The sequence below is a fragment of the Carex rostrata genome, chromosome 21 (genome assembly GCF_964058835.1).
Source record: "Carex rostrata chromosome 21, lpCarRost1.2, whole genome shotgun sequence".
Classification (NCBI taxonomy): Eukaryota; Viridiplantae; Streptophyta; class Magnoliopsida; order Poales; family Cyperaceae; genus Carex; species Carex rostrata.
In genome coordinates this window covers 8,461,207-8,478,350 of record NC_135938.1, presented here as the reverse complement: position 1 = coordinate 8,478,350, position 17,144 = coordinate 8,461,207, and the positions used below count along the sequence as shown (strand labels likewise).

The 17,144-nt window shown below is 33.4% G+C and overlaps 2 protein-coding genes across 3 annotated transcripts; one reads left to right on the top strand and one right to left on the bottom strand.

Moving 5' to 3' along the window:
- The first annotated feature begins 2,340 nt into the window (after positions 1-2,340).
- Positions 2,341-4,519, top strand: LOC144573667 (putative disease resistance protein RGA3). Of its 2 annotated transcripts, none has more exons than XM_078323444.1 (2): positions 2,341-2,419; positions 2,984-4,519. In XM_078323444.1, exon 2 carries the CDS (start codon positions 2,996-2,998, stop codon positions 4,019-4,021), a length of 1,026 nt encoding a protein of 341 aa, XP_078179570.1. In that variant the 5' UTR covers positions 2,341-2,419; positions 2,984-2,995; the 3' UTR covers positions 4,022-4,519. The 2 variants fall into 2 exon arrangements, with proteins under 2 accessions (XP_078179570.1, XP_078179569.1); XM_078323443.1 differs by having other exon boundaries at positions 2,341-2,412; positions 2,956-4,518.
- A 6,061-nt stretch (positions 4,520-10,580) lies between these two features.
- LOC144573666 (UDP-galactose transporter 1) lies at positions 10,581-15,017 on the bottom strand. The gene is made up of 5 exons (XM_078323442.1): positions 14,326-15,017; positions 12,898-13,147; positions 12,391-12,598; positions 11,514-11,745; positions 10,581-11,089 (listed from the first exon to the last, which is right to left on the bottom strand). The coding sequence occupies exons 1-5, from the start codon at positions 14,455-14,457 to the stop codon at positions 10,853-10,855; spliced, it is 1,059 nt and encodes a 352-aa protein (XP_078179568.1). The 5' UTR covers positions 14,458-15,017; the 3' UTR covers positions 10,581-10,852.
- Positions 15,018-17,144: the final 2,127 nt, after the last annotated feature.

Genomic DNA, 17,144 nt, shown 5'->3' with positions numbered 1-17,144 from the left:
TGAGTCCGTATCCCCTATACTATAGTAACCCAATTTCTTAGTTTTGATCCACACCGTCCGATCAGAATTTCAGGTCAATCCGTTCTGTGGTGAAACGCACGGTGCTCCTTTAATATTCGTGCTGGAGCAGCTTGGACAGTCCGGATCAAAACTCAAAAATTGAGTTACTTTAAGGGGTCCAAATTCGAATAGAGCAGAGACCTATACAATTGTAAAAAACAAGGGTTTAATAGCAAAATTTCTAGCACAATTCCGCTTATTCTATTTTCACAATTTCACTCAATTCCTTTCTTGTTCGGTTGAAATAGAACCTCTATTTCAATCTATTCTTCTTTTCCTTTCAAGCCAAACATGTTTAGTTTTCAATTTAAGGAGGGCTCTGCTTCACACTCTCAATTTGTGTAGGTCCCACGTTGCAGTGAGTCACCAAAGAGGGTGTTTCATCATATATTGATACAGAGGATTCAGAACCACATTTACAACAGTCAGTCAACTACATTTGAACAAAATTTCCAATTTCTGGTCGGCAACGGCACAGCCATAAATTAATTAATAAATTAACTTGAACCTCAACTCTCATTGTCATTGAGAGTCTCTCAAGTGACTTTTTCAGAAGTCCATATATACCCAAGTAAACAGTCCACCTTCCTAGTCAATACGGCAACAAACATGTGGCGTGTCAATTTTCTCACTCAATATAATTAATGGAACAAAAAACACGTCGCTATCCTTAATCCCTTATTTTTCACAAGCGCACATACCCTCCCCCTACCAATTTATTTTCTCTCTTGTTGCTACCTCTTTCACACCAAGATCCAACAGATACAGCAACTAGAATTATCCTACTTTTTCAGTATAAGTAAACCAAATAAACCAAAGTGAAACTAGCCGTACGTTTTCTACTTCTCCCTCGTGATAAAATACTTAATTTAATAAATGTACTAAACAAAATATACAAAATCTTTCTTTTAGGAAACTCTTCAGTCGTAATGTAATATGAAAAGGAGCATATCGCTTAATGAAAGCAAAATGTTTTGTTAGTTTTGTAATTAAATTATTTAAAATAAAAATTAAAAAGACAATGAGTATCCATTCATTCTCTTCTCACACACGAAGGTGCGGAGGATAATCAAAACAACTCCATTTCATTCTTCAACTAAAAACTTTCTACTTTGTTTCTTGTTTTTTTTTTTGTTTAAGGAGGGTTCCAATACCTAATATTTTTTATATCTCATCATATCTCATATCTTATATTTTCATTTTCAAAGTCCAAACTATCGATCCGAACCGCTCAACATGATATGCATACTAAAATATATTTAGCGATGAAATTTTATAATTTTTGAAATTTCTTTACTATTTTTTAAGATAGGTACAAAATCATTGTTTCTAGATCGTTTAAAAGCAATGATTTTCTATCCATCTTAAAAAATAGTAAAAAAATTAAAAAAATTATAAAATTTCATATCTAAGCATATTTTAATATAGATATCATATTGAGCGGTTCAGATCGATGGTTTAGATTTTAAAAACGAAAATATAAAATATAAGGTATGATGAAGTATTGGAACCCTCATCTTTCTTTTTTAAGTTTCAAAAAATAGGCCTCTTCCAAGGTTTAAAAACAAAATACAATAATGGAGATCTCCATTTCAAGAACTTGAGCAAGCTTGCATAGCCCGAAATTTTTATTCATAGTAAATAGAAAAAAAAAATTAAGAAAAGACATGGGAAATTTTCAAAATTGAGAAGACAAGTACACGGTATGGCGTTCCTCCCGGACGCCACACCATACAGTAACAGTAGCCTTGCCCAAAAAAAATGTGGGACGCCAAATCATCTGTCAAAATCGAAAAAAAATCATAAAAGAAAAAAAAAATCCAAGTGGGACACCATATAAAAGTGACGCCATACCGTTTACCTGATTCTTATTTTCAAATTTTCTCATGTCTTTTCCCATTTTTAATTTTTTTTTTCTATTTACTATAAATAAAAATTTCGGTTGCATAGCAGCATGTGAAGGCAAGAAAGTAAACATTTGTTTCGCCTCTGCAATATCATCTGCTAAAGCGTCACCGTTCCGTTAATATTTTGACAACACCATTACTAGGAAATAATAACCGATTAATTTCCTTCGTTAAGTCTGTCATAATGATATGTTCCTTGATCAGCATATGGATATAGTGTCGCATTTGAAATGCACCTCTCCTATTTGCCAACTGGATATTGTACTCCAGTTGACATTTTATGTGACTTACCTCGATCGCTCCTTCCCCACTTGCTCTCCAGTACCTCCTCCCATATTCCTCCCTATATATGACCACAATCAAGCTGCGAAACATTCATGCTCCATTTCATCCATATTACTCAATTCTGCTTCTGAAACTTCAACAACTACAGAAGTGAAGGTTAGTTTTCTGTAAATATATTATAGACATGGTAAACATTCTCTTAAATTAACTTTGAATTAAAGTTAAGTTTAAAACTCAACTCAATTGTCCAGCTTTTGACCTCTTTTGATTTCCATTAGAACAAACCACAAAAGTATGGTGAATTAATGGTAAAAGACAAAACTTCTCACACTACCAATTACAATTCTGTTTAGCTTACTGATAATTCTAAGCAGGTAATTTATTTGCGAATATTACTCCAAAATGTGAATAATTTGGGATATCTCTACCAAGTTAAGAAAAAATATAACAAGTTAATAGTACCTACTACATAAACAGTCTTGTAGTTTGTGAACCAAAATTACAAAATAAAAAAGGTAATAACCTTTCCAATGAAGTCAACAAATTGTTGAAAAAACATGTAATTTAAAGGTTGGTAATACCGATTGAGTACTATTTGCTAATCTACAAATTATCCATATTGTAATTTGATGACAAAAAAGACTCTTGCACAATTGCTTTATAATGTAGAAAGACACTTTTAACTTTGTTTGGTTGTTGGCAGCTATAATTTACCTCACTAAGAAAAGGAGGTGAAGTGCAGTATGGGGGGCACAACAAGCATGTTTTATTCTGGAGCCGTGGAAGCAGCAGCTGGAACAATAGTAAGTGGTGTTGTCTCCTCAATCACAAGCGGACACGAGATGCAAGAGGGACTCGATGTGACTCTATATAGCCTGCAACAAGAGGTGATCAAAATCCAATCTGCCATTGATGCAGCAAGAGGGCGATGGATTACCAGCCAAAAGTTGCTCCAGTGGTTGGCACAATTAATAAACGCAGCGTACCTTGGGGAGTACTATTATCGTAACTTAAAAAACCAGAGTTCACTTCCTCCAATGATAACTGGTACTGAATGTACAAGCAATTTGCTTAGTGACGCCACCAATCGTGCAGCGAAACGCCAGCGGACGATAAGAACCTTGCTTTTTGTTAATGATGAGCACAGGGTACTCCATGATGTATTGAAAATGTTGAAAAGTATTGATATATGTGCGTTCTTACTCATGGTGAATGCCCAACCTGAAAGGCCTATAAAAAGGTACCTCTACATGGACCACACTTGGTTAATAGGTCAGGGTAAGGAAAGAGAGCAAGTTATGAAATTCTTGTTTGAACCAAGCTTGCCTGGTGAAAATAATGTGGATATTCTTCCAATAGTTGGTTCGAAGGGAGCAGGAAAGACCACTCTTGCTCTTCACTGTTTCTATGATCCAAAGGTGCAAAATCATTTTTCCTTGAAAATTTATATTCCTTGGCCACTTATTGGATATTATGGCTATCCTAAGATTTTTACACAAATTCTAAAGGGATGTAACAATACTCAAATAACCAACTATGATGAGAATACATTGCTAGCGATGCTTAAACAGAACCTCAGCTCAGAGAGACTTCTGCTCGTGATGGACGAAGTTTGGCATGTGGATTCTAAAGTTTGGAGTACCCTATTGAGTTGCCTAACATGTGGGAAACAAGGAAGCAAAATCATTTTAATAAGCTCTGTAATTCGTTATAATAAGTTTAAGGAGATTGTAAAACCAGGGAATGTGCAGCCGATCATATATACTTGATGGGTTTTCCAAGGAGGAATATATGTTGTTTTTCAGGGAGCATGCTTTTGGCAGTGCTGACCCAGAGGATTTTCCTGAGTTAGCAAAAATGGGAGGGGAGATAGCAAGGAAGATGAATGGATCAGTATGGGGAGCAAAAATCATAGGCGAGCTTCTGAGAGATAATTTGAATGCTATATTCTGGTCCATCTTCTTGCGAGATGGCTTTCTAAGCTCAAATTTTAATTCGCATAATAAATACCTTCAACCAGTGATCTCTACTATTTCCCAGCTGCTGCCCAAGCACCATATTGTCGGCTGGGGTTGGAGTAGGGGATCACCACAGGATGAACTCAAAAGTACTTTTAGAGAACTAATGGTTCTTGGTCCTAAAATAGGAAAGAATTCTGAGGTGGAATTTTTGGTGGCCAAACAATTCAATCTACATGAATGTATTGTTTTCACCGCAACATGTAAACCTATTGGTGATGACCGGTAATTGAAAAAACAAGAGGATCTACTTCATAAAGAAAAAAAAAAAAAAAAAAAAAGCAATTGCGCATGTTTTTTCTTTGGAAAAAAAAATTATAGTTTTTCTAGTTTTGAATTTGTGAATGTTCATACAAGGAAAGGGTGATAAATACTATGGTGAGTTTTTTTTTTCTTTTTTTGAGAAAAAATAAGGATCTAGTCCTCATTTGCTTAATGAAATAGGTTTCTAAGGGAAACCTTTTTTACAAGTTTTGAAATGCAATCAACAAAGTTAAATTTGCTCTTGAAAAGCAAAGATACATTACAGAAATAAAAAAAAAAGACTAGAACTTAAAACTCTTTTGTCAAAGGAATTATTTCCATCTCTTTAATGAAGATAATTCCATTGTTCCTGTATCTCTATAACTAGCGCATGTATGTCCTTGCTCTGATTTCTGAAAATCCTAGCACATCTCTCCCTCCAACATATGAACATTGTCAGTAAAAGTACTTCCCTTGACTTTATATCTCCCTCCTTATTCACTATCCACCTGTGTGCCTCCTTTCTTCTGAAAATAGTTCTCCAGTTTCTTATTGACAGACCAAAACTATCAGAGCTGGCATTGTATAACTCCAGTGCAAAGTGACAATCTGTGAATAGATGACTGATTGTTTCACACTGTCATCTACACATTATACACATGCTCGACATGTTCCATCCTCTCTTTTATAAATTTTCTGATGTTAGAAATTTCTTGTAATATACTAACTAGCCAAAATATTTAATCCTAGGTGTTATCTTCATCTTCCAGATTATGTGCACAGTAGTGCTGATCATTGGTTTATTTTTAAAACCATGATATGCTGATTTTACAGAAAAAGTCCCTGTAGATGTCAAATTCCAAAGTACATCATCCTGTCCTGCATTATGATGTGCTTGCAATGCCAGTAAACTTTCCATCTGCACCCATTCTCTTCTGAAATCGTCTGTTATCCCATTATAAAAATAGGTCCATCTTATCTTGTGTCTAAAGAACTTGTTGATAAGATAGATTTGGATCTTTTGCTTCTTTGTACAATCCTGTAAAGACTGTACTTAGAAATCCATGTCCCCAGTTGTGGTTCCAGAATTGAATTGTTGATCCATCTCCTACTATTCTTGTCATGAAGCAATCACAAAAATTTTGTGCCAACTTAATTGTCTGCTTAAAAACTTCCCATCTTGCAATTCACTTGGCATGTCCATCTCATACATTGATACTATCAATGACTTCCAAAGCCTCATTTCTGATTTAATCCAATACCAGTACCACTTGGCTAACAAGGCATCATTAAAGACTCTAAGATCAATGATGCCAAGGCCTCCCATCTTTTTTGGTTTACATACTAGCTCCAATCTGCCAATGAAATTCCTGTATCTTGTAATTGGCTCCTTGTCCACAAGAAGCTTCTTCTTGTTTTGTCTATCTCATGAATTACTCATTGCGATAATTTGAACACAGACATAAAATATGTGATGATAACACAGCATTAATAAGCACCAGTCTTCCTGCTATTCACCTTCTGAATCAGTGGAAGATAAACCACTCTGGTGAGTTTTTAGTTTTTGAAAAAACTTGCCGTCATAGAAATTGTATGACGTGCAGAAAAAATTGGTTGATATATAATCATTAGAGCAATATTTGTATACATTTTCAATAAATTCCTTGGTGGGTTTAATAGAGTTACAATGGACGTCTCCATTCCAAGTCCGAGTGATTCAAGACTGAATACTGTTATTACACAAGACATGTAACTGAGTTGGTTAGTGTAACGCCTCGTAAATTAAGGGATAAATATAAGTGTGAATCAATATGAATTTCAGTTTACTAATAAATATATCGCAACGTAATTGAAATACTAAATTAAGTCACAAATGTATACAAAATAAAGGAAAACGATGTTATGAAATATAGTATATATATATAAATAAAATATAATAGAAATAAAACAATTTTCATTTACTTTGAACAATGTTATGTATATTAGAAAATAAAAATAAAAACGTACAAAACAAAATACTCATTAACAAATACACTTCATTAAAGATACCATATGTATAGAAATAAACTAGTGCTATAGTCACGGCTAACAGAGCCACCTAATGGTTATAAATACACCTCACTAGGAAATATTATAACACCATCCAAATATTCAATCTTATACCAAATATAACTCCTAAATCTTTGCTCTGATAAAATCCACAATCCAATTAATTTTAATCAACGCACCTCTTGCCTAAACCGTTTTAAATTATTCATCGCTGCTTCCTCTTTTAAATATGCAAAAACCATTTCCCATCTATCTATCTTTGTTCCTTCGCAGCCGAACCAAGGAAAAATCCAAAAATCTTACAAATTCGAAATTGGATGAAAGTTTCCCTCGATGGTCTTCTGCTTTAAGGTACTCTAAACGATTGATTTATTATGGATACAATAAGTAGATGTTGGTTATAATAAAGTATTGTTCTTAGATTTCAAGAGTTTATGATTCTCTTCTTTACATTATAATTAACCTGAAATAATTTTTAGTATAATAAAATATGAAATTATTCTCTTCAATTTAATTTTTACTTCTAATCATATAGCTAGTTTGACACATAATTGATTATAACTTGTTACTTGCATCAACTAATCAAGATCTGATTTCAAAGACTAGTTGTCATTATTAGCATTTTAATAATTTTGATCCGAACCGTTTTGTTTATGAAATAAAACAAATAAGATATTTTGATTTGTATTTATATTCATAACGAAGTCTAAAGTAGAGATATCCTTTATAGTCTATATATATTAATTACTCACTATTATTTTATAGATTTAGAAACTATTTTTCAGCAAATATAAAATATAGATATCTTTGTCTTGAAAATATATTTTAGCAAATATAAATTTATGAATTTCTTTATTTAAAAATAAAAATCCCAGCAAATAGTTTATACTAATTTGTCCTATGATAAATTTAGATTACTATTTTAGAGTCTCAAATCTACTATATACTTAATTAGTGAATACATCAAGTGAAGTTAAGAATAAGAAATAATAAACATGTTAATATATAAAAAGAAAGTATTCATAAATTTTAGGATATGAGAACAAGTAAATATTCCTAAATAGATACATGTTTAATTATCTAGATTCGACATTTGAAGATTTAAGTGACGTAAGAGATGACCAGGAACCTACTTAAATAACAGGTGCGGATTTCCTAGACTTTATAAAACTATTTTACTTTCCTATTATCATTCAATTGTTTATTATTATTGCATTAGTTGGATTTATGCATGTTGTTGTCGAACCATTCGTATGATTTGAGTAGACACAAATAATTTGCATGAAATGATAGGATTCATATATTGACCAATGGACTTGCATGAATAGGATGTGTTGAGCATGGCATGAACTGTGTGATTGAATAAATGTGTTTTGAAAACAAACGAATATGGTAATTGAACAGGGGCCAATATGCTTGCATATTGGGATGTATACATTGGGTTTAGTTTCGACTGGACCCCTCGTTAACGTGACTGTAGGCGAAAGCGGTCCTGTCACGGATGTGATTGTAGGCTGACGCGGTCCCTTCACGGATGTGATCGTAGGCGCAAGCGGTCCTTTCACGGACGTGATTGCAGGCGGAAGCGGTCCTATCACGCCAAGACCTAGCGGCATATGAATTCACCGTCTAGTGAGGCAAACGAACAAGATTAACGGATTTTTCTTTAAATAAATGAAAGTAAATGAATGAAGTAACAATAGGATATGCATTGCATTGGAAGAAGCATACGCATTTTATTTATGTATTTTCATATTTGTGAATATAAGTAAAGGTTTTATAAGCTCTGGGCTGGAACTAAATCCCGCACTGAGAGAAGGTTCGATCTCTCACCCGTTCCACTTTTACGTGGGTTCCAGGTATGAAGAGGAATGATTCGAGCAAGGACAAGAGTGAGACTAAGCGGGAAGGCTTGTGATTTATAAATTGCCACATGTTGTTTATTTTTATTTCCATGATTCAATAATTGATATATTGAGCAGGCATGGCAGCGCTTGTGTTACTAGCCATGTCTGCCATTATTGTTTGTTAAACTCGTTTGTTTGAAGGTGAAATAAATGTGGCTCTATTTATACTGTTATTGATAATGTATGTGATGTGCACACGCCTTACGTATAAATACGTGGCGGGTTGTCTCGGGGTGTGACAGTTAGATAGTTTGTTAATTAGTAACTGATTACCGTTAGATAGTTGTGGTTAGCTAGATGTAATCAGAGGATTAGAATGTCTACATAAGACAGTGTACATGTAAACAGATAGTACAATACAATGAAATCAGTCTATATATCTTTCTCTCTCTTGTTATAATAAGTGTTAACACATGTGCAGGATGTTATTCTATCTTCAGGACAGTGTTGCCAGAACTCACGTCACACTAAAATACATGCTTGTCTTGAACTGAATTTAGTTAATTGATTCATTCACTAAATTTAAATTTATTTGCTTGATTTTTTTAATAGAATTTTAGATTGTAAAATTCAATTAGTTACTGTAAGCCCTCGTTATTCAATTTAATGAAAAATGTTCCAACACAGAATGTAGTAGGGAAATGTTATTTTTCTTGACCATCTTATTTTTTTGCTTTTTCCTTTTCCTTGATTCATGCATGTTTGTACTCGTTTGAAAATTCCAAGGCTCTAACCGCTCTCAAAAACGTATTTAGTCCAAGGAAAGTGAATAAAATACATTAATGATTATATTATACAAACTGTATTAGAGTTATGCAACGAGCGCCCGTGGCCTAATGGATAAGGCGTCTGACTTTAAAAAAAAATTGCTTTTAATCAATTGAAAACTCGATAGTCGTAAGTCGTAACCCTTTTATATATTTTGGACTACACACGAGCCATATAATTGAGTCCGACTAATATAACATCGGTGTCATGTGACACTAACTTCAAAATTAATTAAATAGATTTCAAACGACTAATCCAAACCGTTCAAACCGATTTACTTTATGAGTGATGCGTTTACATACAATTTTTTTATATTTTCGATTTATTTTAGTATCAAATTAACCGATAAAAATATTGGAAAATGAATGTATTAAAATTAACTTAAAAACTCACAACTAATAAAGTAGATCGGTTTGAATAGTTTGAATTCACCGTTTGAAGTCGATTTGATAGGTTTTGGAGTTAGTGTTATATAGGCTGAAATGACACTGATGTTATACTAGCCATACTCCAATATGGCCCATGAAATATTCTGGGTTACACGTGCAACAGAAAAAGTTCCTTGTGCTAAATGGGTTTTTGATTAAAAATAAGGGTCAAGCCCCCTCATGCGAAATGGTTAAGATTTCAATTGAATTAAATTTTTCAGACGATTGAAACGACCTCATAGAGCAAAATTGAGCCCAAACTTTTTTTACTTTTTTTTTGGCTAGAGTTAATCTACATTTAGAAGTTCTCGGACCAATACATACATTTGGAGAAACTTTGATTGTTTTAACTTTTATAAGGCTAAAAAGCTTTAAAATTTAAGAAAGCATATCTGGAGTTTCTGGTCGTCTATTTATGTTGACAGAAAAAACAAAGGACTATCTGCGAAACGTGCAAGTTTTCAAGTATTTAATTGCTAAATTTGATTCATGTTTTTTTTTTTTTTTTCTGTTTATTATAGTTTTCATTTTTAGTTTACCAGGGGACCTTTTCCAAAGTTTCTCTAATAGTAATTATCAGAAAGTCTGAACAACATTTCTGATCATATTATTAATTTTGCAGGAAAAAAGGAACAAAAATGAAGCAACCTAATTCGCTTTCGATTTGTATTTTTCATAACTTCTTGTAGATTATTCCGAAGGTTGTCAATTTAATTTATCAGTAGGGATTAGTTCTGCCTATTATAACTTTCCTTGGATGAATCAATTCAATGTTTGACATGACAAAGGAATGAAGTACTGGATTCTCTTGGCATTTGGTTAGTTGATTGATATAGGTGCATCAACGAACTTTTAATTACTTCAAATATGAAATCATAGTCTAGCATTATATTTAATATTTCTAAACATATGAAATCATAATGTACCAAATATTAAAGACAATAATCAGTATAACCACAGAAAAAAAAAAAAAACAGACAGAAATTACTATGCTCAGTTCCAACTTCCAACACAATCAAAGAAAAAATCATATTGCAATTTCTATAATACTGCAGTAACATAAGTAAAATAAATTCACAAAGAGTCCCAAAAATTGCATGTCAATACCCAAAGGGAAACTTTTGAGACTTCATATGGGCCTCCCTATCCCTGTTTACCTACCTACAATTTCACCAATCTGCAATCCACTAGACCTTATCATCCTGTTTGTCAGTTGATACAAGAGGAAGCATCTCCATGAGCCCGCGTGGGGTCCGGGGTGTTTTTGGAGTTCCCGGGTTACCGGATGCAGATTGCTGAGACAGAAGGTGCCGCACATAGCCGTAAAAGGTGCACCCCATGAGGGTTATAGCACACCCGATTGCATTCATTGCAGATATCGGATTGCGGAATATCATCCATGAGACCAATACAGCAACTGCCACCTGCCAAAAAAGACCAATTACATTTGTTTATACTAAGTTGATTATTTCTACAAGAAATCTGACTATTCTTTATTCTTTTAGAAAAGCTCATAGGCACATATATTAATTGAAACAAAGCATTTGAAGGCTACAGCAAGGCAATAAAGGTAACATTCAAAATTACAGATGATGTGGTTATTTTGGCAATGGATTGTGGAAAAAAAAAATCCACTTCAGTAAATTCAAATCCCCAAATCTCTTATGTTTTCCATTTCATGTTTCAGCATGTATGGGTACCAAGTGTTACTATAATCCTTGAAGCATAATGCTATTTACCAAATGACAATTTTGACCTCAAATAATGTGCTGAGTTAAGATGAAATCAATATTCAACTTCGGTGGTAGCAAACTCTAATGCACTATTGTCAGAATATAAGTTTTTTACCTTCAGGTTTCCGGCAACATTGAAAGTGACAGCTGTGGTAGAATGGATCACATAAAAGATGGAGAAGTTGAGGCAGAAAGCTGCAACACCTGATCCAAATATTATTATCATAGATGAAAGGATCTCTTCATGTGTGTAAAACCAGTTTATGACGCCTCCACCTTCTAGGAGAATCGCAGGTACGGCTAGTATCATAGTTGCAAATGGGGCCATGTAGTACACTGTGTTTATACTGTCCCAAAATAATTTAATTGAAGATCATGATACTGTTTTAAAATGTCAGAGGTAATGAGATCTTCTTGAATTAACAAGAGAGTTGAAAAAAATGATGTTTTTTTCAGCTCTAATTTTGAGGTAACCAGACTAACCAGTTGTGAGAGCACATGGTTCATTTTCTTACCTGTGACCTGCACACAAGCATATGTCTAAATGCCACTGTCTATGCGTCAACAACTAGAGAATGAACCATTTGCCCTCGGAAAGTGACCAATTAGAAGACTGGACATCTTTCTTACACAGTCGATTTATAAACTATAAACTACATATTTTATTTTTTTTAATTAAGGGTAAAATGGGAACTTCATATATTTAATATGAGTTTTAATAGAAAATAAATTAGGTAAATTTGTAAGTTTTAGAAATTTAGAGGGATAAATATGATATTATGAATTTTAGAGAGGGGATATGTAATTTCAAAGTTTTTGAGTGGTATACATGAAATTCCTCCTTTTCAATTAATCTGTACGTTCGAAAATTTACTGGGATTTCAAGCTGTACTTTCAGATTATTTTTCCATTCTATTTTTAACATTAATAGAGTGCACCATTTTGACTAGCATCAATGCCTTATAGTAGAAATTTTAGAGAGTAAAAGATACCTGTCAAACTTGTAGCCATGAAGAAGGGATTCAGCCAAAATGGTCTTAGTTGAAGTGGCAAGACAACCAAAGAGTGCAGCGCAAAAACCAAACACATTGAAACTGAGCTCAGTAACTGATGTCAGTAGTATACCTCCTACAATTGGCACCAAGGAGGCCCAAATGCGCCACTCGAAATATTTCCTCCATACCATCCACTGCAAAATAACTGCCATAGAATAAAAAATAAATAAAAAAAAAAATAAAAACTCAATTTTGGATCTTCACTTGTGAGCAGATAAAATGCAGGAAATGAGGGCTGGCTTGGTATACCAACTTGTTTGGGACTAAAGGCTTGGTTGTTGTTGTTGTTTATTTGCAGTCGTTCTATTTTGACTTTTTGGAGGCTCTTTAGGGGGGTCCAACATGCAAAATTTGAGTGAACAACAAACTTTGCTATTTTAATTATCTTCAGTTGTCTGTTTGCAATATAAATAAAGTACATAAATAAAAGAAAACATGACAGACCTGTAGTAGCAGGTGTGAAAGATTTGATGGTTTGCATAAACGATACAGGAATATATCTCAAGCTCACATTTCCCAGAACTATATTTATGCAAAAGACAAAAGACATGGGAAATATTCTTCTCCATCTATCCTCTGGTTCGACCTCTATAAGAGGTTTCATTTTCAGCACTTTTATGGCAATATAAGCACCTATTGATGAGCATATGAAGTGCACGCATGACACCGTCAGAGGAAACTTGAAATCCAATTTCTAGAAAGTGTCAAAAAAAGGAAAAAATATTATTAAATTGAATTAGTACATAAAAACAGATTAAATAAATAGAAATCAACCACTATAATACATAGTCATTAGACTTTTCAAGTATTTGCAGCAGCTTCTGTGCTTTGCATGCATATTCTCTATTTCTCACTTGGTAGTGTACTGACAATTTTGCATTTATTTAATTACCAACAAAATACTCTATGAATTTAAAAAATAAGAGAAATTTTGATTTTAAGTATTTTGCAATTTGAACTAACAAAAGGCCTATAGGAATTTTAAGTACTTGCAAAATTTCAGTACAATAAACTATAACCAACTTCAGAATTACTTGGAACTGAAAATATATGGAATTGCTTTCTATGAGATTAATGGTTCTACACTCTAACGATTTTAACCATACAAAAAAGGATAAAAGAAGTCATTAAAGCAGTCCACCTACATGTCTTTTTTCTTCAAGCAATCAATGCTAAGAAACACCTTTCCTTAGACCCCTACACCAACATCTTTTACACATTTGATTTCTGAAAATTACATTTCTGTTATACTGTGCAATTTCTTGTTTTGCCCCCAATAAAATACTTATACTGTGTAACCCAATAAATTGAGCAACTTCACCTAATATCTATAGTTCATATGAATCATTTTTATTAGGGATATCAAATATCTTGAAGCCCCATCCCTGCAAAATTACTATGAAGATACCCAGATCGCTACTTTCTAAAAATTAACTTCATAAATGAATATATCTCCTACTTACCATGAATTAGTATAATTCAAGGTCTTATTGAAAATGTACTAATCATACTGATTTAAATTTTCTTCTAACTACAGATCTGGCATTGTGAGCAGAAAACTAATTTACAATAGAAGCTCAAGCTTACTATTGTATTATTTATCTTCTTAGCTTTATAACTTGATCTCGAACTCCAAACTAACTCTTCATGACATTGTCTAATAAAACAAGAAAAGAAAAAAATATATATAGAAAAAAAAAGAGAGAGAAGAGAAAATGGAAAGGTAATTACTGCTATCTGACACCTTGTTCTAGTCAAACCTTTCCCACAAACACACGAAAATGTAAAAATTATTCTTTTTGAAAAAAAAACAAAAAAAACAATCGCAGAACAACTAGGGAAAAAAATCAAATTCAAGTTCGGAAATTAGACCTGAAAGATCCATTTGTTCATGATGATGACTGTGACATTGAATCCCCACCACTGGATAATCGCCAAAATAGCAGGAACCATGGTCCAATTCAAAGTGCCAAAAGCCGCTTTACCCTCTTCCATTCTCTCCATCTCGTTCCCTCTTTAAATATGTAAACCGCACTACAACCCCACCCGAAACCCTAGTTCCAGAACTTGCCTAAACAAGAGAGAGACTGAAACGGAGGGGCAATTAAGAGAAACAGATCTAAAGGTAAAAACTTGGATTTAATGAGCGATTAAGAAACTGGAATCGAATTGAAACGTCCCCTTGTCTTTCTTCTTATTGATTGATTTTCTGATCTCTCTCCAGTTTCTCTCTATCCCCCTAGAGAGAGAGAGAGAGAAATGGTAGTAACGAAACGAGCTCTGTATAGAGAGAGAGAGAAACAAAGCTAAGAGCTGGGGAAGGCGTTTATCAATTCATATTAGTACGGTACCTTACCGTTTGAGTTTGAATCCGGTCCGTTCGTATTGTACTGCGACTCTCCCGAAGTACAGTTGGATCGGATTGGCCCGAATTATAATTGAACGGTCAAGATTCAAACATAAACGGTGAGGTAATGTAGAGGATTCGGACTCGGCCTTTGCTTTCCACGTGAGGGGGGAGACGGAGAGAGTTGGATTTGTGAGGGGGGCAAAGACAAAGAGGAATAACTAACTCTAACTGGGATCGTTTGTGTTTTATGCACACAAATTATTAATTCAATTGGACACAATTGAATGGATTTTATTAATTCAACTGGACACAATTGAATGGGTTTTATTGTCCTGTCCTTGTTTGAGAGTGAAATTTCAGAAGGGGACCATCCTGCAAAACACCATGATATGTTTATTATAATGTCCTTTTTATTTAATAAATTTGTGGTTTTTATTTGTCTCTTTTATTTTTATTTTGCGTTGATTGAAATGGTACAAGTGTACATGTGCTAAAAATTGGCTTATGCAGCTACGCATGAATTGAACACAATTTATATGCGCTACTAATTTTACCAATATGGTTACAGATTTTACGAAATCTCATTGAAATTGAACTCAAATATTAAATATCTTTTGTAGTTATAAAATTATACTTAATAAAAAAAATGATAGACAAAAATATTAATGTTCACAAATTAACAATAAAGTACTAACCATCAAAAGAGCTGTTATAAATATATAACATGTTCCAGTTCTGCTCAGGTACTTATTCAACAAGCTTATTTAATAATAATATATAATTGTTGTACCCTAAGTTAATAAATTTCCAATCCATCTCTAACTAGACAAAATTTGGATCCATAAGTTGTGGGTCTGGCTGCATGTGTTATATTAAACAAAACAAAGAAACTTACTCTCTACTAAAAGTAAAATATTTTTATGTACGTTATTTTTTTATAGTCAAAGGGTATTTGTCCCTGACTCAAAAGATTTTAAAAAATATAATTTATTTTTATGTTTTTCTCAGAAAAAATTATACAAGTATATATATAAGATTATAAAATTATGCTTCACTTTAAAAAAAAGTTTGCAATACATTGTTTTATTTCTATACGTTTCACACAAAAAATTATAAAAATATATTTAATATTCAAAGTATTATAAAAATTGGCTGCGCGCTAAAATTTTGACTCGCCCTGAATAAATATCATGTCAGAAGATGTCATACTTTACCTTTTTACAATTTTTATTGCTCTCTAATTACTTTTTAATCTCTCTAATTAAATTCTTTAAAATTCCAGCATCCCTGCATCCTTTGAATCCATTTTTATCAAGATTCTAAATAACATTTATAGCGATATAGCTTTTAAGATCCGAAAAAATTATAACGAAGCTATTGCGCACCTATAGCTAACTATTTAGAACTATGATAAAAAAACAAAGCAGTTAATAACGCTATAGTTTTTGAGGTTCGAAAAAATTATTGCGTAGTTATAGTTAAGTATTTAGAACCTTGATTTTTATTGAGAAAATGATAGCTATTATAATGTTTAGGTGGTAATATTTTAAATTTTAATGGTTACCCATATCATATTTGTCTAGTGACAAATCTAGACAGAGATAATTTTTTTTTTTTTTGGTGAAAAGTCCGTAGGCAATTGTATTGATTCAAAAAGTTACAAGCAGCTGTTACATAATATTAGACAAAGAACGCCTTTGAAAGCATTCAACTATAAACAAATAAAAAACACACAGAGATATGTGCATCATATGGATACAAATTGATAATTCTTGCTTGATTGAAATTCTAGAAGCCTTGTGATTGTTTCGTCTGTGCGCCTATTCTAGAATCACAGCTAAGATGGCACTGAATCAAACCGGATCGGTAACGAAATCAACCGAATCGGGACAATCACCTGCTCAGAGGGATGTGCAGCCGAAAAGGCACTAAATCAAACCGAACCAATAACTAAATCAACCGAATCGGAACAATTACCTCTCAGGAACAACCAGTGTGAACACCAGAAAAAGAAGCTTGGAAGCAGGAAGAAAAGAAGAAGACAACATCTTAACATCAAACATCAAAACACGTACCTTATTCATATATAACTATAATAGATATTACGGGAGTGGAACGAATTCACAGCACCCTCAGTCGAACTCGGAATCGAGATATATGAGAAAGCAGCAGTCAGATCAACGAGTAGACACCTGCTAAACGGAGTAGAGGATTAGAGAAGAGATTGGAGGTGGAGGTGGAGGAGGTGGAATCCGAGCGGAATGGAGGAGAGGGAGGGAGGGAGGGAGGGAGGGAGGGGTGGGGTGGGGTGGGGGCAGAAAAAATTGCTTTTTCTTTCGGC

Bases quoted from the DNA above. Each gene is read 5' to 3' on its own strand.
- LOC144573667 (XM_078323444.1), top strand. From the start codon at position 2,996: ATGGGGGGCACAACAAGCATGTTTTATTCTGGAGCCGTGGAAGCAGCA.
- LOC144573666 (XM_078323442.1), bottom strand. From the start codon at position 14,457: ATGGAGAGAATGGAAGAGGGTAAAGCGGCTTTTGGCACTTTGAATTGG. The intron at 12,599-12,897 runs GTCTGTCATGTT...ATTCTATGGCAG, and splicing joins TTTCACACCTGCTACTACAG to TTATTTTGCAGTGGATGGTA. The intron at 11,090-11,513 runs GTAAAAAACTTA...CTTTTTTGGCAG, and splicing joins ATGTTGCCGGAAACCTGAAG to GTGGCAGTTGCTGTATTGGT.